The sequence below is a fragment of the Muntiacus reevesi genome, chromosome 8 (assembly GCF_963930625.1).
Source record: "Muntiacus reevesi chromosome 8, mMunRee1.1, whole genome shotgun sequence".
In the NCBI taxonomy this organism is placed as follows: domain Eukaryota; kingdom Metazoa; phylum Chordata; class Mammalia; order Artiodactyla; family Cervidae; genus Muntiacus; species Muntiacus reevesi.
The window spans coordinates 33,211,872-33,234,082 of NC_089256.1; the positions used below are offsets into that span (position 1 = coordinate 33,211,872).

The following is a 22,211-nucleotide window of genomic DNA, read 5'->3' on the forward strand; positions in this document are numbered from 1 at the left end:
AAAATGAGTCCAATTGTGTGGTAGTTTGAGCAATCTTTGGCATTGCCTTTCTTTGGGATTGGAATGAAGACTGACCTTTTCCAGTCCTGGGGCCCACTGCTGAGTTTTCCAAATTTGTTGGCATACCGAGTGCAACACTTTCACAGCATCATCTTTTAGGATTTGAAATAGCTCAACTGGAATTCCATCACCTCCACTAGCTTTGTTCATAGTAATGCCTCCTAAGGTCCACTTGACTTCACACTCCAGGATGTCTGGCTCTAGGTGAATGACCACACCATCATGACTATCTGGGTCATTAAGACTTTTTTATACAGTTCTTCTGTGTATTGTTGCCACCTCTTCTTAATATCTTTTGTTTCTGTTAGGTCCTTACTGTTTCTGTACTTTCTGGGCCCATCTTTGCATGAAATGTTCCGTTGGTATCTCTAATTTTCTTGAAGAAATCTCTAGTCTTTCTCATTCTGTTATTTTTCTCTATTTCTTTGCATTGTTAATTAAGAAGGCTTTCTTATCTCTCCTTGCTACTGTTTGGAACTCTGCATTCAGTTGGGTATATCTTTCCCTTTCTCCTTTGCTTTTCACTTTGACATAAATTTCAGCAAAATCTTTTCTGACCCACCTCCAAAAGTAATGAAAATAAAAACAAAAATAAACAAATGGGAAGTAATTAAACTTAAAAGCTTTGAACAGCAAAGGAAATCATATACAAGACAAGAAGAGAACCCTCAGAATGGGAGAAAATAGGTGTAAACAGATAGCTGACAAGGGAGTCATCTGGAAAATACATCAATGGCTCACGCAGCTCACACAGCTCTGTATCGAAGCAAACAGCCCAGTCAGTATACGGGCCAACACCCTAAACAGACCTTTCACTGAAGAAGACATACAGGAGGCCAGCAAACACATGAAAGGATGCTCAATACCACTAATCATTAGAAAAATGAAAATCAAAACTACAACAAGGTACCACCTCATACTGGTCAGAATGGCCATCATCAAAAAGTCTACAAACAATAAATGTTGGAGAAGGTGGAGACAAAAGGGAATTCTACACTGTTGGCAGGAATACAAATTGGTATAGCCACTATGGAGAACAGTATGGAGGTTCCTCAAGAAACTAATTAATAGAACTACCATGTGATTCAGCAATCCCATTCCTGGGCACATAACCAGAGAAAATCATAATTCAAAAGAAACATGAATCCCAATTTCACAGCAGCACTATTTACAAGAGCCAAAACGTGGAAGCAACCTGAATGTCTATCAACAGAGCAATGGATAAAGAAGAGGTGGTACATATATACAGTGGAATATTACTCAGTCACAAAAAGGACCAAACCTGTGCCATTCACATAGACAGACCTAGAGTCTGTCATACTGAGTGAAGTATGTCAGAAAGAGAAAAACAAATATTGCATAACATCACTTATATGTGGAATCTAGAAAAATGATACAGATGAACTTATTTGCAAAGTAGGGATGGAGCCACAGACACACAGAACAACTTATGGCTACCACGGTGGGGAAGGGCAGGCGGGATGAACTGGGAGATGGGGACTGACATAAATACAGTGTGTGCGTGTATGTGTGCTGAGCTGCTTCTGCTGTGTGTGACTCTGCGACCCCATGGACTGTAGCCCGCCAGCCTCCTCTGTCCATGGGGTTCTCCAGGCAAGGATAGTGGAGTGGGTTGCCATGCCCTCCTCCAGGGGATCTTCCCAACCCAGGGATCAAACCACTGTCTTCTGCATCTCCTGCATTGCAGGCAGATTCTTTACCCACTGGGACACTTGGGAAGCCCATATATACACCATTGTGTATAAAATAGATAATGGATAAAGACCTACCATACAGTGCAGGGAACTCTACTCAATGCTCTGTGGTGACCTAGATGGGAACGGAATCTTAAGAAGAGGGGTTATATGTACACGTGTAACGGATTCACTTCATTGTACAGCAGGAAGTAACACACCATTGCAAAGCAACTATACTCCAGTAAAAAATAATCTAAAAAATAAGACAACTTTATTTCTTATGTGAAGTGCTGACCTCTGTTAGATTTTTATTAAGGTGCCAGTGAATATAATACACGCTTAGTTGTATCTGAACAATTGTACCTCATGTGTACTGCTGAATGTTCTGGCACTCCTCTGGTGATATGTGTTTCAGACTTGATTCACAGACCTGCTCAGTGGTACTTTTTTAAAAAATTTAAGGTCATAATCTTTTGTCATTGAGTTATGTAATTTGGGAAGAGTTATTTAGCCTGTTGCCTGGACCTTAACTTCCTTATCTTTAAACCAAAGGGTCTGAGGTATATGACATTGTGTTCCTTCTAGATAGAAAACCCTATAGTTTTATGACTTGAAGAAAGAGAACATGTGCTTATTAATTTGAGACTAAAAGCTACAGAGGCACCCAATATATCAGCTAAAGTAATCAAAATTTAAAATACTCTTAACTGGACAACATGAGAAATAAATGAAAGAAATAAAATTTAATGGAGATTAAAAAAAGCTTATGCACTTAGGTTAAAATTTTTTACAAGTGCACACTATACATAGAATAGGGAAGTGTGGATTAACATGAATGCATATTAAAAAAAAAACACACACACACCAAACTCCCAAACATGAATGTTTTGGTTTGGTCCCCAAGGCTAATCTGAGCCTATGCTGCTGTTGGAGAAAAATAAGATTCTGGGGCTGCATGAATTCCAGGCAAGTGAACTTCTGGTTTCCAGTACAGTATGTAACAACCTTGGAAGTCTTTACTCTGCCCTAACAACAAATAAAAAGCTGAACAAACTGAAAAAAAAATCAGCTTTTTCATAGCTCTATAAAAGAAGTGAGGTCAAAGGGCAAACTGCTAACCCCAGATTGGAGAGAGTGATAGGTGAATGAATACAGAGCATCACGACCTCCCAGGGTGGAAACCCACAGGAACCAGCGCTGGGGCAGGGAAACTAGAACTGTAGCTGAACTGCTAGAGGCTCCATGTGGACAGACATGAAAGTTAAAATCTCCGAGGGGACCCAGTCATAGGGGTGAGGGGCCATCCTAAACTTCTGTCCTTTTACGTCCTGGACTTCTACCAGGTCCTCATGTCAAATATGGGAGAGAAAGTGTGGTTTGGACAGGGGCAGAGGGAAAAGAACCATCTGAAATACACCCAAGCATATTGTTCTCAAATGGTCTGCCCTCAGGAGAAATACTCAATCAGTCTAACCTGCTGGGAATTGTTCAGAGTCTAACTGACCTGGGGGAGGGGAAGTACCTAATCCTGCTGCTGCTGCTGCTGCTGCTAAGTCGCTTCAGTCGAGTCTGACTCTGTGACCCTATAGACGGCAGCCCACCAGGCTCCACCATCCCCGGGATTCTCCAGGCAAGAACACTGGAGTGGGTTGCCATTTCCTTCTTCAATGCATGAAAGTGAAAAGTGAAAGTGAAGTCTGTCAGTCATGTCCAACTCTTTGCGACCCCAAGGACTGTAACCCACCAGGCTCCTCCATCCATGGGATTTTCCAGGCAAGAGTACTGGAGTGAGTTGCCATTGCCTTCTCCAGCATACCTAATCCTAGCCCTCTCTAAACATCGTGTCCTACCCTAAGTTGGGGGCTACAGCTGAGAGGCATGTGTCAAATTCAGAGACCAGAGGCCCTGGATCACTAAATGACTGAGACCTACTCATAGCACAGCACATTAAAAAGTAGAGACATCATTTTACCGACAAAGGTCCATCTAGTCAAAGCTATGGTTTTTCCAGTAGTCATGTATGGATGTGACAGTTGGACTATAAAGAAAGTTGAGCGCTGAAGAATTGATGCTTTTGAACTGTGGTGCTGGAGAAGACGCTTGAGTCCCTTGGACTGTGAGGAGATCAAATCACTCAATCCTAAAGGAAATCAGTCCTGAATACTCATTGGAAGGACTGATGCTGAAGATGAAACTCCAATACTTTGGCCACCTGATGTGAAGAGCTGACTCACTGGAAAAGACCCTGATGCTGGGAAAGACTGAAGGTGGGAGAAGGGGACGACAGAGGATGAGATGGTTGGATGGCATCACTGACTCCATGGACATGAGTTCGAGTAAGCTCCAGGAGTTGGTGATGGACAGGGAGGCCTGGCATGCTGCAGTCCATGGGGTCGCAAAGAGCTGGACATGAATAAGCAACTGAACTGAACTAATCATAGGACTACAGAATGCTTCCTCTCCTCCACATCTTATCACATTACTAATGGCCTATTTTTGGAGTTCTTTTACCCAGTACAACATGCCCAAGTATCCAAAATAAATAAACAAAAGATGTACTCAAAAAGCAAGAAGAAAAAACCATAGTTCGAAGAGAGAGAGCAAGCACAAGCATCAGAACCAGACTCGGATATAGCAAGGATACTGAAATGATCAGATGATCAGACTGGAAGTTTAAAATAACTATGATTAAAATGTTAAGAACGCTAATGAATAAACTAAACATCAGGCAAGAACAAACTGGAAATATAAGCAGACAGGAGGAAATTCTAAAGAAAAAAAAAAAAGAAATGATAGAGATAAAAAAATATTGTAACATTAAGAATGTCTTAGATGGGCTTATTATTGATGGACACGGCTGAAGAAAGAATTTCTGAGGTTGAGAATATTTCAATAGAAACTCCTCAAACTGAAAAGCAAATAGAAAAAAGACAGAAAAAGCAGAAGAGAATATCCAGGAACTAGAGGACAACTGTAAATGGTATAACAGTCACATAATGGGAACAGCAGAAGGAGAAAAAAGAAAAGGACAGAAGAAGTGTTTGAAACAACAATGACTATGAATTTCCCCAAATTAATGTCAGACAACAAACCAAAGATTCAGAAAGCTCAGAGAACATCAGGCAATAAAAATGCCAAAAAAACCCACTACACTTAGTCATATCATTTTTAAACTATAGAAAAATCACCGGAAAAAAAAATACTGAAAGAAGCCAGAGGGGGAAAAACAGCTTACCTATAAAGGAAGAAAAATAAGAACCGCATTCAAATTCTCCTCAGACACCATGCATGCAGAAGACAGCGCGGTGAATAAAATGTTGAGAGAAAAAAACACCGATATAGAATTCTGTACCTTGTGAAACTAGCCCTCAAAAGTAAGTATGGTATCTGTATGTATAAATTATCATCGTGTAGTAAACAGATATTATTATTTAATAGTAAATATAGTACATGACTCGGAATAGGTGAGTGTCTGTGCTGTAGAAGGTAACTGTGTAGCTATGGCAGCCAGTTTTGGTGACGCATGGATTTCTGGCAGAACTGAGTTTTGTCTATAAGACGGAGCAGAACAGTAGGGAGGTATGCCGATTATGACGGAGGAAGAATGGCTAGAGACGCAGGGGCACAAGCCCACCACCACAGCAGAGCTGCCAGGAGGAAAAGCAGTGCTTCTGCATGCGGCTTTGAAAACAAGATGAGGTACAAAAGATACAGAAAGTCACAGGAGACAGTTAGAAGGCCATGACCTGGGAAACCCTTCCTAATGATTTAACAGGCTCCATTTAAAACGGCAAGAACTCCATTTCTGGGACCATCTAAGCTGAGCTTAGAAAATCCTTTTTAGACAAGGAGGCTTCCTGGCCGGGCCAAGAGGCAGAGTTCAAGGAGAGCGCTTTCTGCCTCTGTTGATGGCATGTGCTGGGCTGGGCCAGCCGCCTCCTACATCGCAGTCACCATCCTGCTGAGATGCAAGATCACAGAGGGACCTGAGGACAGCGTGGGCCCTTGCGGGACGGTGACTGGGCCCAGCTCAAGTTCAGAGGCCTCCCTGGCTGCCCTGCCTCAGTTCCACCCTCGGATTCTAGGCTTCTTACCTTTCCTTCCACCTCTAGCATCATCTTCCCTCTGAGACCTTTTTTCTCCCTTCTTTTCCTTTCCTTCCATCACAATCTCCTTTCTATCATTTTCTCATCTCGTTCTACCCACACTTTTTTCCATCATAAAAATATATAACTTAGGTTAAAATTACCTTCTTAAGTGTAAGTTGTTGGAAAAAGTAAATAAAAACACATGACTTTGGTTTTACGATAGAAATGATACTCTCTTTTCATCTCTATAATTTTCTAGCCTGCCATTATTGACCTAGCCCGGATTATGATTCATATTTACCTCTTTCATGCTTATTATATACATCTATCTTTTATTTAAAACAGTTGTCATGGTCGCAAAATAATACTTTTCAAGATGATTCTAACATTTGAGCTAACATTCGGGATGTACTCACAAATTCTCTAAGTTAAAGGTTTCAAATTCTATAAAATAAAGTGGTTTCCAAATTTTCTTAATTTTTTACCTTTAATGTTGAGTGTATCAAACTTGCTTCAATGAAGGCCATCTATACTTAATTCTAATTTATTTGCCATATCATGAGGTTTCTGCTATCTCAGAAAATGAACTCTCTCCATATATCATGAAACTCAAGATTTTATAGGTCTTTATAAAAACTACATGATAAAAATTAGCTTGCTATTACTCATTCCTTAGGAATCTGACTTTCAAGTGAAACGTGTTTCCTTTCAGCTATAAAGATGATGACTATTTTGCGTGTGGCATGTAAGTCCTTGCTACTGTGATATGAAGCAAAAGAAGTGCTTGTTAGGGCCAGAAAAGCTGGCCCTGTGAGAGAGTGGACATAAGTTATACTGTGGGGCTCAGCTAACGGGGTCTGAATATAATTGATAATGTTTAACATAACAAATAATTAGCAATTGTGCATAGACTGTGGTTATACAAAAATCATGAGATAAACTCCCTAAGACCTATCTGCAGGAATAAAGTTCGAGGTTTCTATTCCAGGGCAGTCATTTTCAACTAATTTATTTTCTGGCCCAGTGTCTGAGAGGGATACAAATCTCTCCGTTAACCGTGGCTCACAGGAGTCTCTGATCTAGGGAAACACAGCAGAACGGAAGAGGATACAATCTTGAGATGCCACCTGTTGGGGCGCTTTGCCCTGTCACCTCTCTACCTTCACTCTGAGAATCGCAGCAGCCACTGAGCCCGCGTCCTGGAGCCTGCACACAGCAGCTACTGGGCCCGCGTCCTGAAGCCTGCATGCAACAGCTACTGGGCCCGCGTCCTGGAGCCTGCATGCAGCAGCTATTGAGGCCCGCGCGCCTAGAGCCTGTGCTCCGTAACAAGAGCAGCCCCTGCTCACTGCAACTGGAGAAGGCCCTCACAAAGCAACAAGGATCCAGTGTAGTTAAAAAAAAATAAATAAATAAGTAGAGTCCCAGGTGGGAACAGGTTACATGCAGAAAAAAAGAGGAATTTATTTTCTCTCAATTGAAAAACAATCTATAAGACCTGCACTCTTAAAAACTATGCAACACTATGGAGAGATGAGATGAAGACTAATTGAATGAAGAGACAGTCCATGTTCATGGATTAGATAATTCAATAATATTAAAGTTTCAGTTCTTTTCAAACTGACCTACAGATTAAATGTAATTACAATCACATCCCAATAATTTTTATAGAAAGTGACATGCACATTCTACAATTTATATGGAAATGTAAGGAACCGAGAATAGTCAAAATAATAAAAAAAAAGAAAATCAAGACTTGCTATGATGCTACATAATTAAGCTAGTGTCCTACTAGAGAAAGGACAGAGTGTCCAGAAATAGACTCATATCTTTATGGTCAATTGATTCTCAGCCAAGGATCCAATTTAATTCAATGGGGGAAGGGGGGGATTTTACATAACTGGTATTCAAATGCTGGATACTTGTATCGAAAAAGACGAGCTTTAATTTTTACCTCACTCCACACACTGATTTGACATGGACCACAGATCTAATACAACTGCTAGCACCACTCCAGTTTTGAGAAGAATACAGAGTATCTCTGGAACTTTCAGGGTTAACTCAGCATGCCTGGGCTCCCCAAACCCTGCGCACTCCAGTTCAGGACTGGCCCTGCAGGGACAACTGTGAGGGAACCTCCAGCCCTTGGAATGTCCATCTGATACATGTGTCTTTGTAGACCTGGGACCTTGAACCACAGCAAACAGTGCATGCCAACAATGAGAATTAGGCTAAAAGTCTGTTTCTGGTCCACCTGGGCCTTGCCACATGGCCTCTGTCTGACCAGGGTACTGGAGACGGACAGCTAATGTCCTCACAGGGCTGCTCCCTGCCCACACGACTGACCTCCAACCAAACCTCGAGGGCACCAGGTGCTGGGGAACATCCCGGGGCAGCACTTCCTGCATGCCGCCCTACATGCTTCAGGCAGATTTAAGCCCTCATTGCGAGAGGACAACAGGCAACCACACCTGGTTTCCCCCAGACTGCGGACGGACAACACTGTGTGCATCAGCAAACAGAGGACGACCCTGGCTTCTCCCAGACTGTGGATGGAAAATGCTACCTGCGTGTCAGCAAACAAAGGATGTCGCAGCCCTCAAGCCATCACATCATAGCCTCCCCACCTGCAAGCGCTGACGAACTCAGGGTGGGAACCGAGGCCCTCCAACCAGCAGCCCACTGTGGCAGCCATGGCATGGTGCACCCGGAGGGTCTCGGGGTGAGAAAACAGGGCCCCAGACAGCTGAGGTGCAGATCAAAGGAGGGATTTCAGGGATCACAGACTCTTGTGCCTTCCCATACATAGAAAAGCACTACATTCCTTCACTTGAGATATTTGGTTTCCTTTAATTAACAGTAATCTTTTAATGTTCTGACTACCCACCTTCGTTGCAAAAACTCCTGTATAACCTGGCTTCCCACTTTGCGATTTTGGGTCAGTCCCTCAGAGCGATCTGAGAGTCCTGTCTTGGACTTGAAGTACTCAGAAAGTCTGCGAAATAAAATATAACTCTCAACTTTCTAGGTGGTTCATTTTCAGTCAACAACACCAACTTTTTTTTCTTTCTTGATTTTAATCTGTATCCTTTTGCCATAATACACTATAAACATGGGTATAAACAGCTTTTCTGAATTCTGTGAGTCCTTCAAGTGAACCACCGAAGCCAAGCATGGTCTTCAGGATCCTGAATAAAGGAGACTTGAATGAATCTTAGGAGATTTCATAGATAGGAAAACAAAAGGGGGATAATATTTGCAGTACATTTATCTGACAAAGACTCCTACCCAAAACATATAAAGAATCCTTACAAATCAAGAATAAAAAGACAAACAGCCCATTAAAAACAGGAAGACTACTGGGACAGTCCAAAAAGTAATCACCAATATGCTATGAAAAGATGCTCAGGAAAATGCAAATTAAAACACAATGAGATACCATTTCATACCAACTACAACAGATAAAATCAGAAAGATTGACAGTAGCAAATGCTGGCAAAGATGAAGTGAAATTAAAACTCCCAAATATTGCTGGTGAGAAGGGAAAAAGGTGTAATTACTTGGAGAAACAGTTTGTAGTTTCTTATAAAGTTAAACATACATCTATCCTATGTGTGCTAAGTCGCTTAGCACAGGTCAATTCTGTGTGACCTTATGGACTGTAGGCCACCGAGCTCCTCTGTCCATGTGATTTTCCAGGCAAGAATACTGGAGTGGGTTGCCATTTCCTTCTCCAGAGGATCTTCCCAACCCAGGGATCAAACCCAGGTCTCCCAGAATTGCAGGCAGATTCTTTAGCAACTGAGCCAGAGTAATTTAATTTCTAAGTGTTTATCCAAGGGAAACATAAACATATATCCAGCAAAAACAACAACAAATGAAAACATCAAAACACTTGTACAAGAATGTTCATAGCAGTCTTGCTCAAAACACCCCAAATCTGGAAATAATCCACTATCTATCAACAACTGAATAAACAACTTGTGGTACATCATATAGTGGAATTCAGCCCAAGAAAAGAAAGAAACTACTGGTATACAAAAAAAAAAAAATGCCTGAAGTGCAAACACATTAATCTGAATGAAAAAAGGGCATACTATGTGTCTCTATTCATGGGAAGACCAAGAAAAGGAAGGGGAAACTCAAAACAAGGGAGCAGAAATCAAAAGTGGTTGCCTTGGGATGATGAGTTGGATATGACCACAATGGGACAGGAGGGGACTCTCAGGTGACAGAAATGTTCACTCCAGATACACTGTCTTAGATGGCGGTTACAAGACATGGGTTTGATCCCTGGGTCAGGGAGATCCCCTGGAGGGGGAAATGGCAGAACGCCCCAGTATTCCTGCCTGAGAATCCCACGGACAGAGGAGCCTGGCAGGCTACAGTCCACAGGGTTGCAGAGAGCTGGACACAACTGAGCCTGCATGCAGAGGGGGAGTGTACACAGCTATCAGAACTCATCAGACTGAACACTTAGGATCTGTGTCTTATGTACAAATTATACTTACATTTTTTAAAAACGGAGAAAGATTTATTTACTCTGCCCTAAAGAGGAGATAGTGTTACCAATTTACCTAAATTGGTTAGGAATTAACAACTCTCTTTGATACAAGAGAAAGAGCATTTCAGACACAGAAGTGCTTATAGCACAAACTCCTATTTGAGCATAAAAATATCACAAAATTATATTTATATAGAAATCAGTGTCCTTTGAAATTCTGATTAGCCAATTAACTACTAATAGACTATAACCATGGACTTCTTGGCTTCATGACTCAGGAAATATTATTAGCATATTATTTCTTTACCATATTTTAGCAATAAAATACTTCAGAGTAAATATAATAAAGCCTCATTTAAAAATTCTTGTGGACCATATAATATGGAAATTAGCTAGAAGAATTTTATAATGCCTTTTAGGTATTCAAAACAGTATTTATTTATTCAGTCATTAAACTACTGAGTACTAGAAACAGTGCCAGGTACTATGCTAGGCCCTGGGAACACGAGGATTCCGTCCCCGACATCAGTGCGGTTATTCTACAAATGAAGCTAGAAAGTGCTCGCTCATTTCATGCATGTTGGAACACGTTCTCCGTGTCAGGTAGCGAGGAGACAACAGCGACACAGGCAGACGCGGCCCCTGCCCTCACAAGGCTCGGATGCGAGTATAAGACGACTGTTAGAAGGTCTGAGCTTTCTGGGAGGACATGCTTAGCAGGCCAGGCCCCGAGAAGACTCCTAAGTGGAGGCAGACTCTGACCCAGAGAAGAGATGGAGAATCACTGGGCACCAGGCATCCTTGCGGGAAAAACGGACTGGACACCGTGCTCCCTTGTCACCTGGAGCCCAGCTGAGGAAGGTGGGGAACATCTGCAGAGACCAGCAGAGGCTCCCTTACTAGAAAGCGTCTGTCCCCAGAGTCTGGCTTCCTGCTGGACCCCCATGCAGGAATCCGGACAGGGGGCCTTTTGGAAAGGGCCCACCTGCTCGAACTCTAACTCTGGCATCTTTCATTACTGACATCAGTCAGGTTGTTGAGGCTGTGACATGGGGCAGAGGAGAGCGGAGGCTATCAGCATGGAGGATGCTATTGCTGGTGTGGAACCCAGCGTGGCTTCTTCCGTCTGTATCAAGGCCTCACTCAATCAAATGGAAGGGCTAACTCTGGTGATATGAGCTTAAGTAAGTTAGAAGACCTCCAGTCGTGGAGCTGTGTAAAAACGCGCTAATGGATAAAGAGGCATGTGGCCTGAGGCCCTGCTGCTAGCTCAGGTGTGGATGTTTCATCACCTCTGCAAGAGCGGCAAAAACTACACACTTTAATAAATTGTGCTGTCAAAACAGAAAATCTGTGAGTGTTCTGGAATGTAGAAGGTATGTGATTTTACTCTTACTGTAAGAGACTGCAATAGTTAAAAACGATGAAATTCTGTTCCATGAAAACTCAATTGGGCATTTCAGAAGTCACAAATTCCTAAATAAATCAGATGGGTCTTTCTGAAGACTGGTCACAATTTAGATGTGCTTATTTTTTATTCATAGAAGTAATTTATGGTTATTTAAGGACAAAATTGGAGCAGGATTTGAGTGTTAATTTGTTGTTCTGAGCTCAAAAGTTGAATGAATAAGGAAATGTCAAATCCCATTTTAAAAAAGAAATGTGCAGCTAAGTAAAATCAGAGCACAGTGAACGTTATCCACACACGTAATGGAAAATTTATCACGAAAATACCTAGGCACTTGCTGTTAAAGACTTAATTACAGCAATCCATGGTAAGGCAAAGAAGAGAAATCAGGCTTCTTGATTTCTAGAGATATTCTTATCCGTGAAATCACATGTCATCTCGCATCCTCATCTCTCACTTGGATAAGCAGTGCAAATATCAAAGCCCACTGCCATGCACGGATTGGCTCCCTGCCCTCCAGGTGCCTGCCTGCCTCTGCCTGCCTGCCCTCCACTCACACATCACCGCCGGGGGTTCCCCATGAACTTCGCCTTCCCTCTGGATCAGCCCCACAGCCTGTCTTGCTGCTCAGTGACAGCCCCGATGCATGAACTCTTTGACAGCCTCTTAACAGCTAAGAAAGTAGTTGTAAGGCTATGGCTTGAAGGTCCAGCCTGGTAAAAACACCTTGGGCATTAAATAGCTAAAGGGGGACTTTGCCAACGGTTTCACAGCTACAATAACTTTTTCATCCTAGATGAAGTAATGTTATAATAAACCAACTTCTAGAGAATAATGTGGTAGTTACAAGGGCTACATATAGACGTGGAGTATTATTTAGCAAGATGATCAAGTCTGTCTCAACTTACATTCCCTGAATTGGTGACTAAGGGCATCCATGCACCTTCTAGCTTGGTCATTCATTCATTCACTCTTGCAAGTCACCTTACTGAGGTATTATAGACCTACAGTGGCTGTATACTCTTAATGTGTACAACGTGATGAGTTTAGAAATATGCGTCTGCAAAACCATCACCACAATCTATGACATAAACGTACCCTTCACCCCCTAAAGTTTCCTCTTACCCTCGATATTTATTATGACTATTTTTATTTATTTTTTTGTGATAAGAACACTTAAAATAAGATTTACTCTCTTAGCAAATCTTAGGTATGTAACAGTATCATTAACTACAGGCATAGGTAGTGCAGTAGATATCTAGGACTTACTCATCTCTGCCTCATTTATTATTAATCTGATATTTTAAAAGGTGAAAAATGGTACTTCACAGGTATTTTAATTTGCATTTATTTGACTAATTATGAGCTTGAACAGCCTTTTGATGTTTATTTGCTGTTTGTAATCCTTCTTTTATTGAGTGCATACTATATTCAAGGCACTATTTTAGGTGCTGAGGATACAACAAACAATAAGACAAACATGCAGAATTTACATTTTAATGTAAGAAACAATAAAAACACAGAAAAAGTAGAATAAAACGCTAAAAATACCATTTCAGGTAGTAAGAATTGCTATTAAAAAACCCCACAAAAACAAAAATAGTAACAAAGCAAAATAAAAGCAGTCAAGTGGTTCATTATTTTAGACACAGCAGTCAAGGAGAGGCTCTCTGAAGAGACGATATCCGAGCACAGACTGAAGAGTTAGTGTGGATTCTCAGGGAAGAGCCCAGGCCTGGGGGAGAGCAAGCTCAAAGCTCCTGAAGGGGGCACCTGATCGGGAGCTGAGGGGATGGCCGCAGGCCAGTGCAGCCGGAGTCCAGTGAGCCGGGGGGGGCGCAGACGGGGGTGCAGACAGGGACCAGGCCGTGCAGGGCCTCCCTGCAGAAGCTGCCAGGCGTGCTGGGAGGCCACTAAGGACTCTGAGTAGAAGAGCGGTAAGACTGGGCCTCCCGGGAGACGAGTCAGGAGGCCGTGGGGAGACTGGAAGGACACATGATGCAGTACCAGCAGGGCAGAGACCGGAAAGTGACTGTTTCAGGATATAGTTTGAGGAGGCGCTGCTGATGGACCTGACGGGCACGGTCATGGAGAGACAGGAGTCCAGGGCATCCTAAGGCTACATCAGCCAGTCAAGACAATCACAGTTTCTGAGAACACTGGGGGTAACAGGTGTGTGGAGGTGAAACCAACAGTTCAGTGCAATCAAGCAAGCCTGGAGTTAAGGAAAGAAGTCAGGCTGCAGACACAAATGAAGGGTCCTTCAGCCATAAATGGAACGCAGTGCCAGGACCTGGGCTGAGGTCCTCTGGGCAGAGAAGAACATGGCAGGAGGTGGGATGACCCCTGAGGCAGGGTCTTGTATTTCTTACTGAACTCTACAAGTTTCCACATATAAATGAAATAGTTTGTCAGTCATTTCTTTCACAGATATTTTCCCAATTTTCTGTTTGCTTTTGATTCATTTTTTAAAACATTTCTGACATATCTATTCAGAAACAATTGTGCAATAAAATCCACCAGTCCTTCCCTTTGTGACTTCTTCCATGACTTTTAAGGATAAAACGTCAAGTAACTAGAGGTCAGACAGATTCTTGAGTTTTATTTCTATGTTTGCTTGTTTGAGTGAACTCTGATTAACTCAGAATTTGTTTTGCTGTGTGTTAAAGTTATAAGTTGGTATCTCTTCAAAAGACTTGTCGAGTTTCCCAACACCATGTATGAACTTCTACCTCATTCACTTGTCTGTGATGTCTTCACACACTATATACACTTCACTTGCTCACTTTCAGTTCCAGGATTTGAATCTGCCAAGGTGACAATGAGAGAGCTGCCTCCTAGTCCTTACAATGACACTGCATAGAGGAACCTCAATGTGCTACAAGGAAATACATAAAACAGAACCAACAATTTTGAGAAGAATGCAGGGACAGAAAGCTAAAAGGAAGATAAAACGTGAAGGGGAAAAGCAAAGAATACAGTCTATTTCCTTCTTTGAAAAAGAAGAAAAGGAGATGTTGAAAAATGTTAAAAAAAAAAAAAAAATCACTCATACACGACAACAGCTATCAACTTGCTCACACTAGCCAGGATTATCCCAGGTGCCCTCAGGAGGTAAGACAAGCGACCTGCCTGCAGGAGCTCGGACCTCAGTGTGGAGACTGGCAGACAGACGACGCATGTGCATATGGCTTCAGTGAGGAATGAGTGCTACAGGAATGAGATGGAGCCACCAGGCAGAGGAATCGGGAGGTGAGGACAGAACAGAGACCGAGAGAGGCCTGTGCAGTGCGCAGACACACAACAGGCACAGAAAGAGGTGCTCATCATCGCTCGTTATTAGAGAAGTGCAAGTCAAAACTACACTGTGGTATCATCTCACACCAGTCAGAATGGCCGTTACAAAAACGTCGACAGACAATGCATGCTGAAGAGGCTGTGAAGCAAAGGCAGCCCCGTGCGCTGTGGGTGGGGATGCACGCTGGGGCAACCACTATGGAAAGCAGTACGGAGGGTCCTCAGAAAACTAAAACCAGAGTTGCCATATGGTCCAGCAATCCCACTGCAGAGCAAATATCCAGATAAAACTGTAATCCAAATAGATACATGCACCCCTGTGTTCACAGAAGCATGATTTACAGTATCTAAAACACAGAGACAACTCAAATGTCCATCGACAGATGAATGGGTAAAGAAGATGTGGTCCATGTATAGTGTAGATGCTACCCAGTCACACCAAGAAGGAGATAATTGCCATTTGTGGCAACATGATGGACCTAGAGATTATCATACTAAGTGACATAAGTCAGAGAAAGACAGATACTATATGATATCACTTAAATGTGGACTCTAAAATACAACATAGTGGTGGTGGTTTAGTTGCTCAGTCGTGTCCGACTCTTGTGACCCCATGGACTGCAGCCCATCAGGCTCCTCTGTCTATGGGATTTTTCCAGGCAAGGATACTGGAGTAGGTTGCCATTTCCTTCTCCAGGAAATATGACATAAATGAACATATTTACAAAACAGAACAGACTCACAGACATAGAGAGCAGATCTGTATTTGACAAGGTGAGGGGGCATGTGGGAGGGGTGGATTGTGAGTTTGCGATGAGCAGATGTAAACTGTTGTCTACAGGATGATGGACAGCAAGGTCCTAGCGTACAGCACAGGGACCCATATTCAACATCCTGTGATAAACCACAATGGAAAAGAACAGAAGAGGAATGCATGTACGCATAATTGAACCACTCTGCTGGACAGAGGAATGAATGCAACACTCTAAATCAACCATACCTGCATACAGTTTTGTGTGAGATGATGTTCGTGCTGAAGCCACAGAGAAAGAGGGAGGTGGGAGGGGAACAGGTAAGGCCCTGGCAAGCTCCAGTGGGAGGTAGGAGAAAGGGAGGCCGAGGAGGTGCGGTCACAAGGGAGGGGTAGGGGGAGACAGCAGACTGCTGAGCCCTGGGGCGTTTCAGTGGGAGCGCGGTACTCTGCACGCGGTCCTGTGAAAACTCACCTGGGGGCCGGGGAGGGGGAGGGGGTGTGCACAGCGGATGTGGGGCGGAGCCCAGGGGCCAGATGGGACTCCAGTTAGGAAGAGTCTGCACGAAGAAAGGACCTTAAATACACTTTAAAGAGCACTTCCAGCCTCCATACTTGACATGAGAGGAAGGAAACACAAGTGGCTAGACCATAAGATTCCTGAGGGCAGGGGTTTTTGTTTGGTTTGTTCACTCTCTTCAAGGCCTAGAATAACGGCAGTCTGGCACTCCAGAAAAATTTGTGAAACTAAATGAACCAAAGTGACTACAGGGAGTAACCCTTTTATCTGTGAAAGAAAAATCAGATGGACAAACAGGAAAGCGCTTCAGGCTTCCCCTGGTGGGCCAGTGGTTAAGAATCAGGCTCGCAGTGCAAGAGACGCTGGTTCGATCCCTGGTCTGGGAAGAGCCCACGTGCCACAGAGCATGTGAGCCCAGGCGCCACAAGTACCGAGCCAGCGCTGGGGCCCACGGGCCACGGCTTCTGACGCCTCCCAGCCCAGAGCCCGCGCTCCGCAGCAGGAGAAGCGACTCGGCAACGGGAACCCAAGCACTGCACCTAGACAGCGGCCCACGCACTGTCGCCAGGGGGGCCTGCGCCCGCCACGGAGACACAGCACGGCAAAGTCAGAGCTCCCGAGAGCCTTGCGGGCCACACAACTGTTCCCATGATTACACAGCCCGTCAGAGCAAGGAACAGGCTTCAGACAAGGATACGGGATTTAAAAATAACACTGCACTAAAACAGGGTTCAAATCGCAGGTTTCAATATAGCTGTGTTCTTCATAAAACCCTTCTTATCCCTTGGACTATGGGTTTCAATGTGTCAGGAATTACGTCTTTTTTTTTTTTCTTAACTCCAAGTAAGAGAAGAACACACCATGTACGTGTTCTCCATCCATGTACCTGAGGTTGCTGAACTTCTACTGAAGAAAAGCGAACAACAGGCAAAATGCTTACGGAAATTTGGACAACTTGCAGCATTTATCAGGACTAACATTTCAGTCTTTCAGAGTAAACTTTGAAATTAAGTTCTAATTTCAGATGGTTCTGGTTTGACAAGTTAACTCTTGAGACATCTGAGTATGGTATTATGAAAGAACAAAACTGTTCATCAACCCTTTATGCAAGTGTGAATTTCTTTTAAAAGTAGGATTTTAATGATTTTTTATTCCTACAGTGACCCTTAAAGTTTCTATGTATGTAATCACAAATGCACACATAAGATGCATTTATAAGCTTATTGTGCAGTTCTAAAGACAGTTGGGAAACCCAATTTTAATTTTGTTACTGAAATAATTTAAACATATATTATAGAACTGCCTCTTTTCAATCAACAAAAAGGATCTAGAAAGAGATTATACATGTAGGCACAATTTATTTTAGGTTTATTAGTGTTAGAAAAATGAAGTTGCCAAACTTCAATCTGTAACAAGTACTCTTGTACTTATTTAATTTTTATTACCACTGACATCAACATACCTTTTCTCATACCTCCAAGAAAAACTCAGATAATTTATTTAACAGAGATTCATTACATGCATTAACTACTGATACACTAAAACCTAGAAAATTATTTTCAGCAAATGTGTAAAATTTCCTGACAATCTCCAAGAATATCTTAGTGACTTAGAACTTTCATCAGAGAAAGAGGACTTACCGGCTTTTATTCATGAGATCTGCTCCTCGGGCTTTGTAATAATCTAAATTTGGATGGAATTGATAAGTCACTGGTCTTGGATTTCTCTACAGAAAAAAAGCAATAAGTTAAAAATGTATAAAATTATATAATTTGTATATTAAGACAAAAAGTGATGAAACAATTGCTTTTATACTCTTAAAGATGAAATATATATAATAATGATGTTTAATAATTAATGTGCTTGGGTAATTTTTTCATTGTTGAAGTTTTGCCCTAACTTATCTTTGTCTGATTAAACACAATTTAACACATTTTACTTTTACCTGTCTCAGGTCACACTGATTTATTCCTTTCATTAGATTTCTTTTCAATAATTTTGATCAGTTTCAATGCCTTTCCAAAATACAATCAGATAAAATCACAATAAAACTGAAGTATTATACAAGATGTAACACCAGTACAATCTACTCTTAGGACTAGGAGACACAACAGTGGTCAAGAAAGCTACATTTTGAAGAAGAGCAAAACCCAGTTTTTGACAACCAGAGTGCTAACTATGCCCAGTAGATGGCACACTGGGTCTTTCTTCTTCTAAAATGAATGTTATTCTGGAATTCAGCAATTCTTTTCAAGTTAGCAGTTTGTATTTCATCTGTTCTTACGTACGAGTTGAATAAGCGCCCAGGTAGTGGACATATTATCACGGTACCACCACAATATGAAAGCAAACTGACCAATGCACATTTTTATAAAAGCAGCAATACATTGTACTTTCTGGCATTTAATATTATTTGTAAACTTGCAGAAATGTTCTTGAATCATTAGGTTGAGTGTGTCTATTTAAACAGGTTGCTATTATTTAATGTGTCTATAATTTAGAAGAATAAAGTTTCTTGGGCAAATAAAAATTAATCAAATACACTTCTACAAAAACACACTTTTATAAAAATGTAACACGTTAATGGCACAACCTGAATATCATCATCTCTAAAAGGTTAAACTACATGTTTTTCACTAAAAAGTTTTTTAAAACAAGTAAATGTGATCCAGTGTTTACCTAAACATGTAACTCAAACTAATAACTGGGACCTTGAAACAGCATGCCCTGTCCTTTGAGAGAGCCAACTAGACACAGAAAGGCTGAATTTTATTTTAACAGAAAATTATCAACATGCTTTGATATCGGTCCTTGGAGACATAACCCCAAGGCACGGATATACTTTCATGTAGGTAGGGGACATAATTGCTAAGGTTAAATAGTTTGAAATTCATCAAGCTAACAAGCTGCATCTTAAGGCCGTGATGGACCTTTTCTTTTTCTGCTGAAAAGAGAGTATTTACACAGCTCAACCCTTTCATATCTTATCCAAGTCAGCCCTAATCATCTGACAAAAATGACAATCCCTTGATTTAGCTCCAGCTACTACTCCACTGGTTTGGTATTCAACACAGTTCTACAATAATCAAATCTGAATTGCCTTGATGAAGATAACTGATGCTTCCATGACTACCATACTATTAAGTCTAACAGTGCAACTTCTCGCTCTCCAGGAATTACATAGGTTTCCTCGTGGTAGCTGATGACAACCTGGACCCAAGCATAACGGGAAAACGAAACAGAGGTCAAAACCACTGGCAGATTGACAGTGCATTCATGATTTATTTTTAAAATTAACTTTCCGAAGACTATCACTCATGACCAGTTTTGCTCCTTGTTCTCAGTACTTGGAAACATTTCGTTTTTACTACTATAAAAGGCTTTTCTTCTCTGACTTTCAACAAATTAATAAAGGATTATGTTACTTTTTGCTAGAAAACAAGGAAAGAAGGGAAGGCACTGTGCAATTTCCTGAAATATCTTTACAAAGAAATGACAAGCAATTCAAGACATGAAGTGCTGGTCTATCTAAGCACTTAAAGCCATTATTAGCAATAATGATCTAACTTGAACATATGAATGAGGCTCAAGTATTGCTTTCACTGAAGTCTATTTAAATTTCTAGGAGACTTACTAGTATCAAACAGGAGAGGCGGCTTAAAGCGACACCACATAGGGGATAGAAAAAAAAAAGAATGAAAAGATGATGTTGAGAAATAGTATTTGAAATGTAAGAAAATAAAATCAGAGGTTACAATTGAAAGTTATTCCACAGGATTTTCTATCTGCTGTTACTAAAACATAAGTAGGTACACACAGGGGTGTTCTAGACTAGCCCTGTCCCACAGAAATATAACAAGGGTCACAAATGCAAGCTTTGTATGTAATGTAAAAGTTTCTAGCAGACCACATTAAAAAAGAGAAAAAAACGGAGTGAAATTACATATAATAATATTTTGTTTCATTTGACATAACCAAAATGTTGACACTTAAACATGTAATCAGTATAAAAACTGAGATATTTTATATGCTTTCTTTTGTACAAAGTGTTTGAAATCCAGCATATATTTTACAGATAGCACATCTCAGTTTGGACCAGTCACACTTGAAGGGCTCAATGGCCACAAAAAGACTGTAGCTGCTGTAGCTACCGTAATGAACAGAACGAAACCAAATGTCTGATGTGTAAGTACGGAAACATGTGGCTACAGAAATCACATATATAGACACCTAATTATAAAAGGCACATACTTTTATACAGTAAGATTCAGGGCCCCAAGCTCTTTAGTTCACCTATAATTCTTCTCTTTTAACACATTATTGACTGAGAGATTTTTGCAGAAACGAATACCTGTGGTTGGCGATTTGTTAAGTGAATCTCGAAATGTCTCAGGTCAATAATGTTTGGGTAACAAAAGACGTATTAATATGTCTCTGGTCAATAATGAATTAATTCAGTTACTTTTGTGTCTTCTGAATATGGTTTTACAAAGTTAAGAAATTTTAGAGCAGTATCTTCTCACTCAACTATGTACCAACATAAGAGGTGGGATGAGATTACATGAGCAGAAGTCTAACCTTATGCAGTGGAATCATTTTAAAAGTAAGAAGATATTTGTCCCTCTTGTTTTAAAGAATTTTTTTCCAAACCAAATTTAATAGAAATACAACAGCTTTTAATTCTTACTTTTTATAGATTTGGAATTTCCTCTAAAATTTAAGAGCCACTAGAATTCTACACATATAAAACTCTTCACGTAAGAAAGACCAGACCTCACGACAGTTGTAAGATCTCATTGTTCAGGACACGTGATGTCGACAACTTTAACCTGGTATGTCTTTGCAAAGGATTGGGACAATTAGCAATTATTTTAAACCCATTTTCACACAGTCAAAATTTCAAGTATTATAAGCTTGCCAAGCCAGTGTACATTAACAAAACAACAACAAAAAATACCACTTTTGGGGGAGAATTCTTCTTCAGAAGAAAAAATGGTGAACCTAACTTATGTTGGTCTGTGTATAGAGACATAGCAATTATGTTTCATGACTGAGAGGTCAACATAACTACACATGAAAATGCAGAAACCACAAACTGAATTCACCGTGGATTTACTGTGCCTTTCCTAGACCAACCTGGATGGACTTGAAATAAATCTTCCACAAGACTGCAGCTAATTTACTTCCCAAGTACCATTCCATCCTTCTCTGTTAACAAGCTATCGAAGATCTTCTGAAGGCTCTCTCTTCAGCATTTACTTTACGGCAACACAAGAAGAAAGCTGGAACTCCCACCCTTGGGACGGACGAGCTGGAATCTGGGGAGGCAGCCTAGAGTCTCGTGGGCCAAAGGACTTAATACAAGGTGGAAACAAGAGTCTTAGAGGGAACTACATGGAAAAGACCAGACCAGACCAAATGTGTGCAGTACTTCTGAATTTTCAAAGTGCTTTTGTTAATTTGGCATGACAAAGTCAATTTACAAGTAGTGCTTAAATGACAGCAATCAATGTTAGGGACTAAACTGACTGAAGCCTAACCTCTCCGTTGCAGTTCACGTCCTTCACTTATGAGGCCTGTGGTGTACGACAGTAAGCTGAGCCTTCACGTAACCAGGTAAAATGCCCTCCCTTACTGAGCGTGGCCTCGGACGGTGGCCCAGCCCCTCTGCTCACTCTGAGACATAGCCCTTCCCTGCCACTCCTACCCATGCAGTCACACTTTAGGATTTTAAGTTCAAACTCACTTTTCTGCGGCAGTATGTTGCTCAGCTGCTGTGTCTGACTCTTCTGTGACCCCATGGACTGTAGCCCACCAGGCTCCTCTGTCCATGTGATTTCTAAGACAAGAATACTGGAGGGGGTTACCACTTCCTTCTCCAGGTGA

The 22,211-nt window shown here is 41.5% G+C and overlaps 1 protein-coding gene across 7 annotated transcripts in view; it reads right to left on the minus strand.

Moving 5' to 3' along the window:
* TBC1D5 (TBC1 domain family member 5) overlaps positions 1–22,211 on the minus strand; it is a 565,131-nt gene that overhangs the window by 75,695 nt on the left and 467,225 nt on the right. For all 7 annotated transcript variants that reach the window (XM_065943328.1, XM_065943324.1, XM_065943321.1 and 4 more), the window contains one exon: positions 17,966–18,051. In XM_065943328.1, the coding sequence (XP_065799400.1) occupies positions 17,966–18,051 (86 nt within the window). The remainder of the gene's footprint in view (positions 1–17,965; positions 18,052–22,211) is intronic.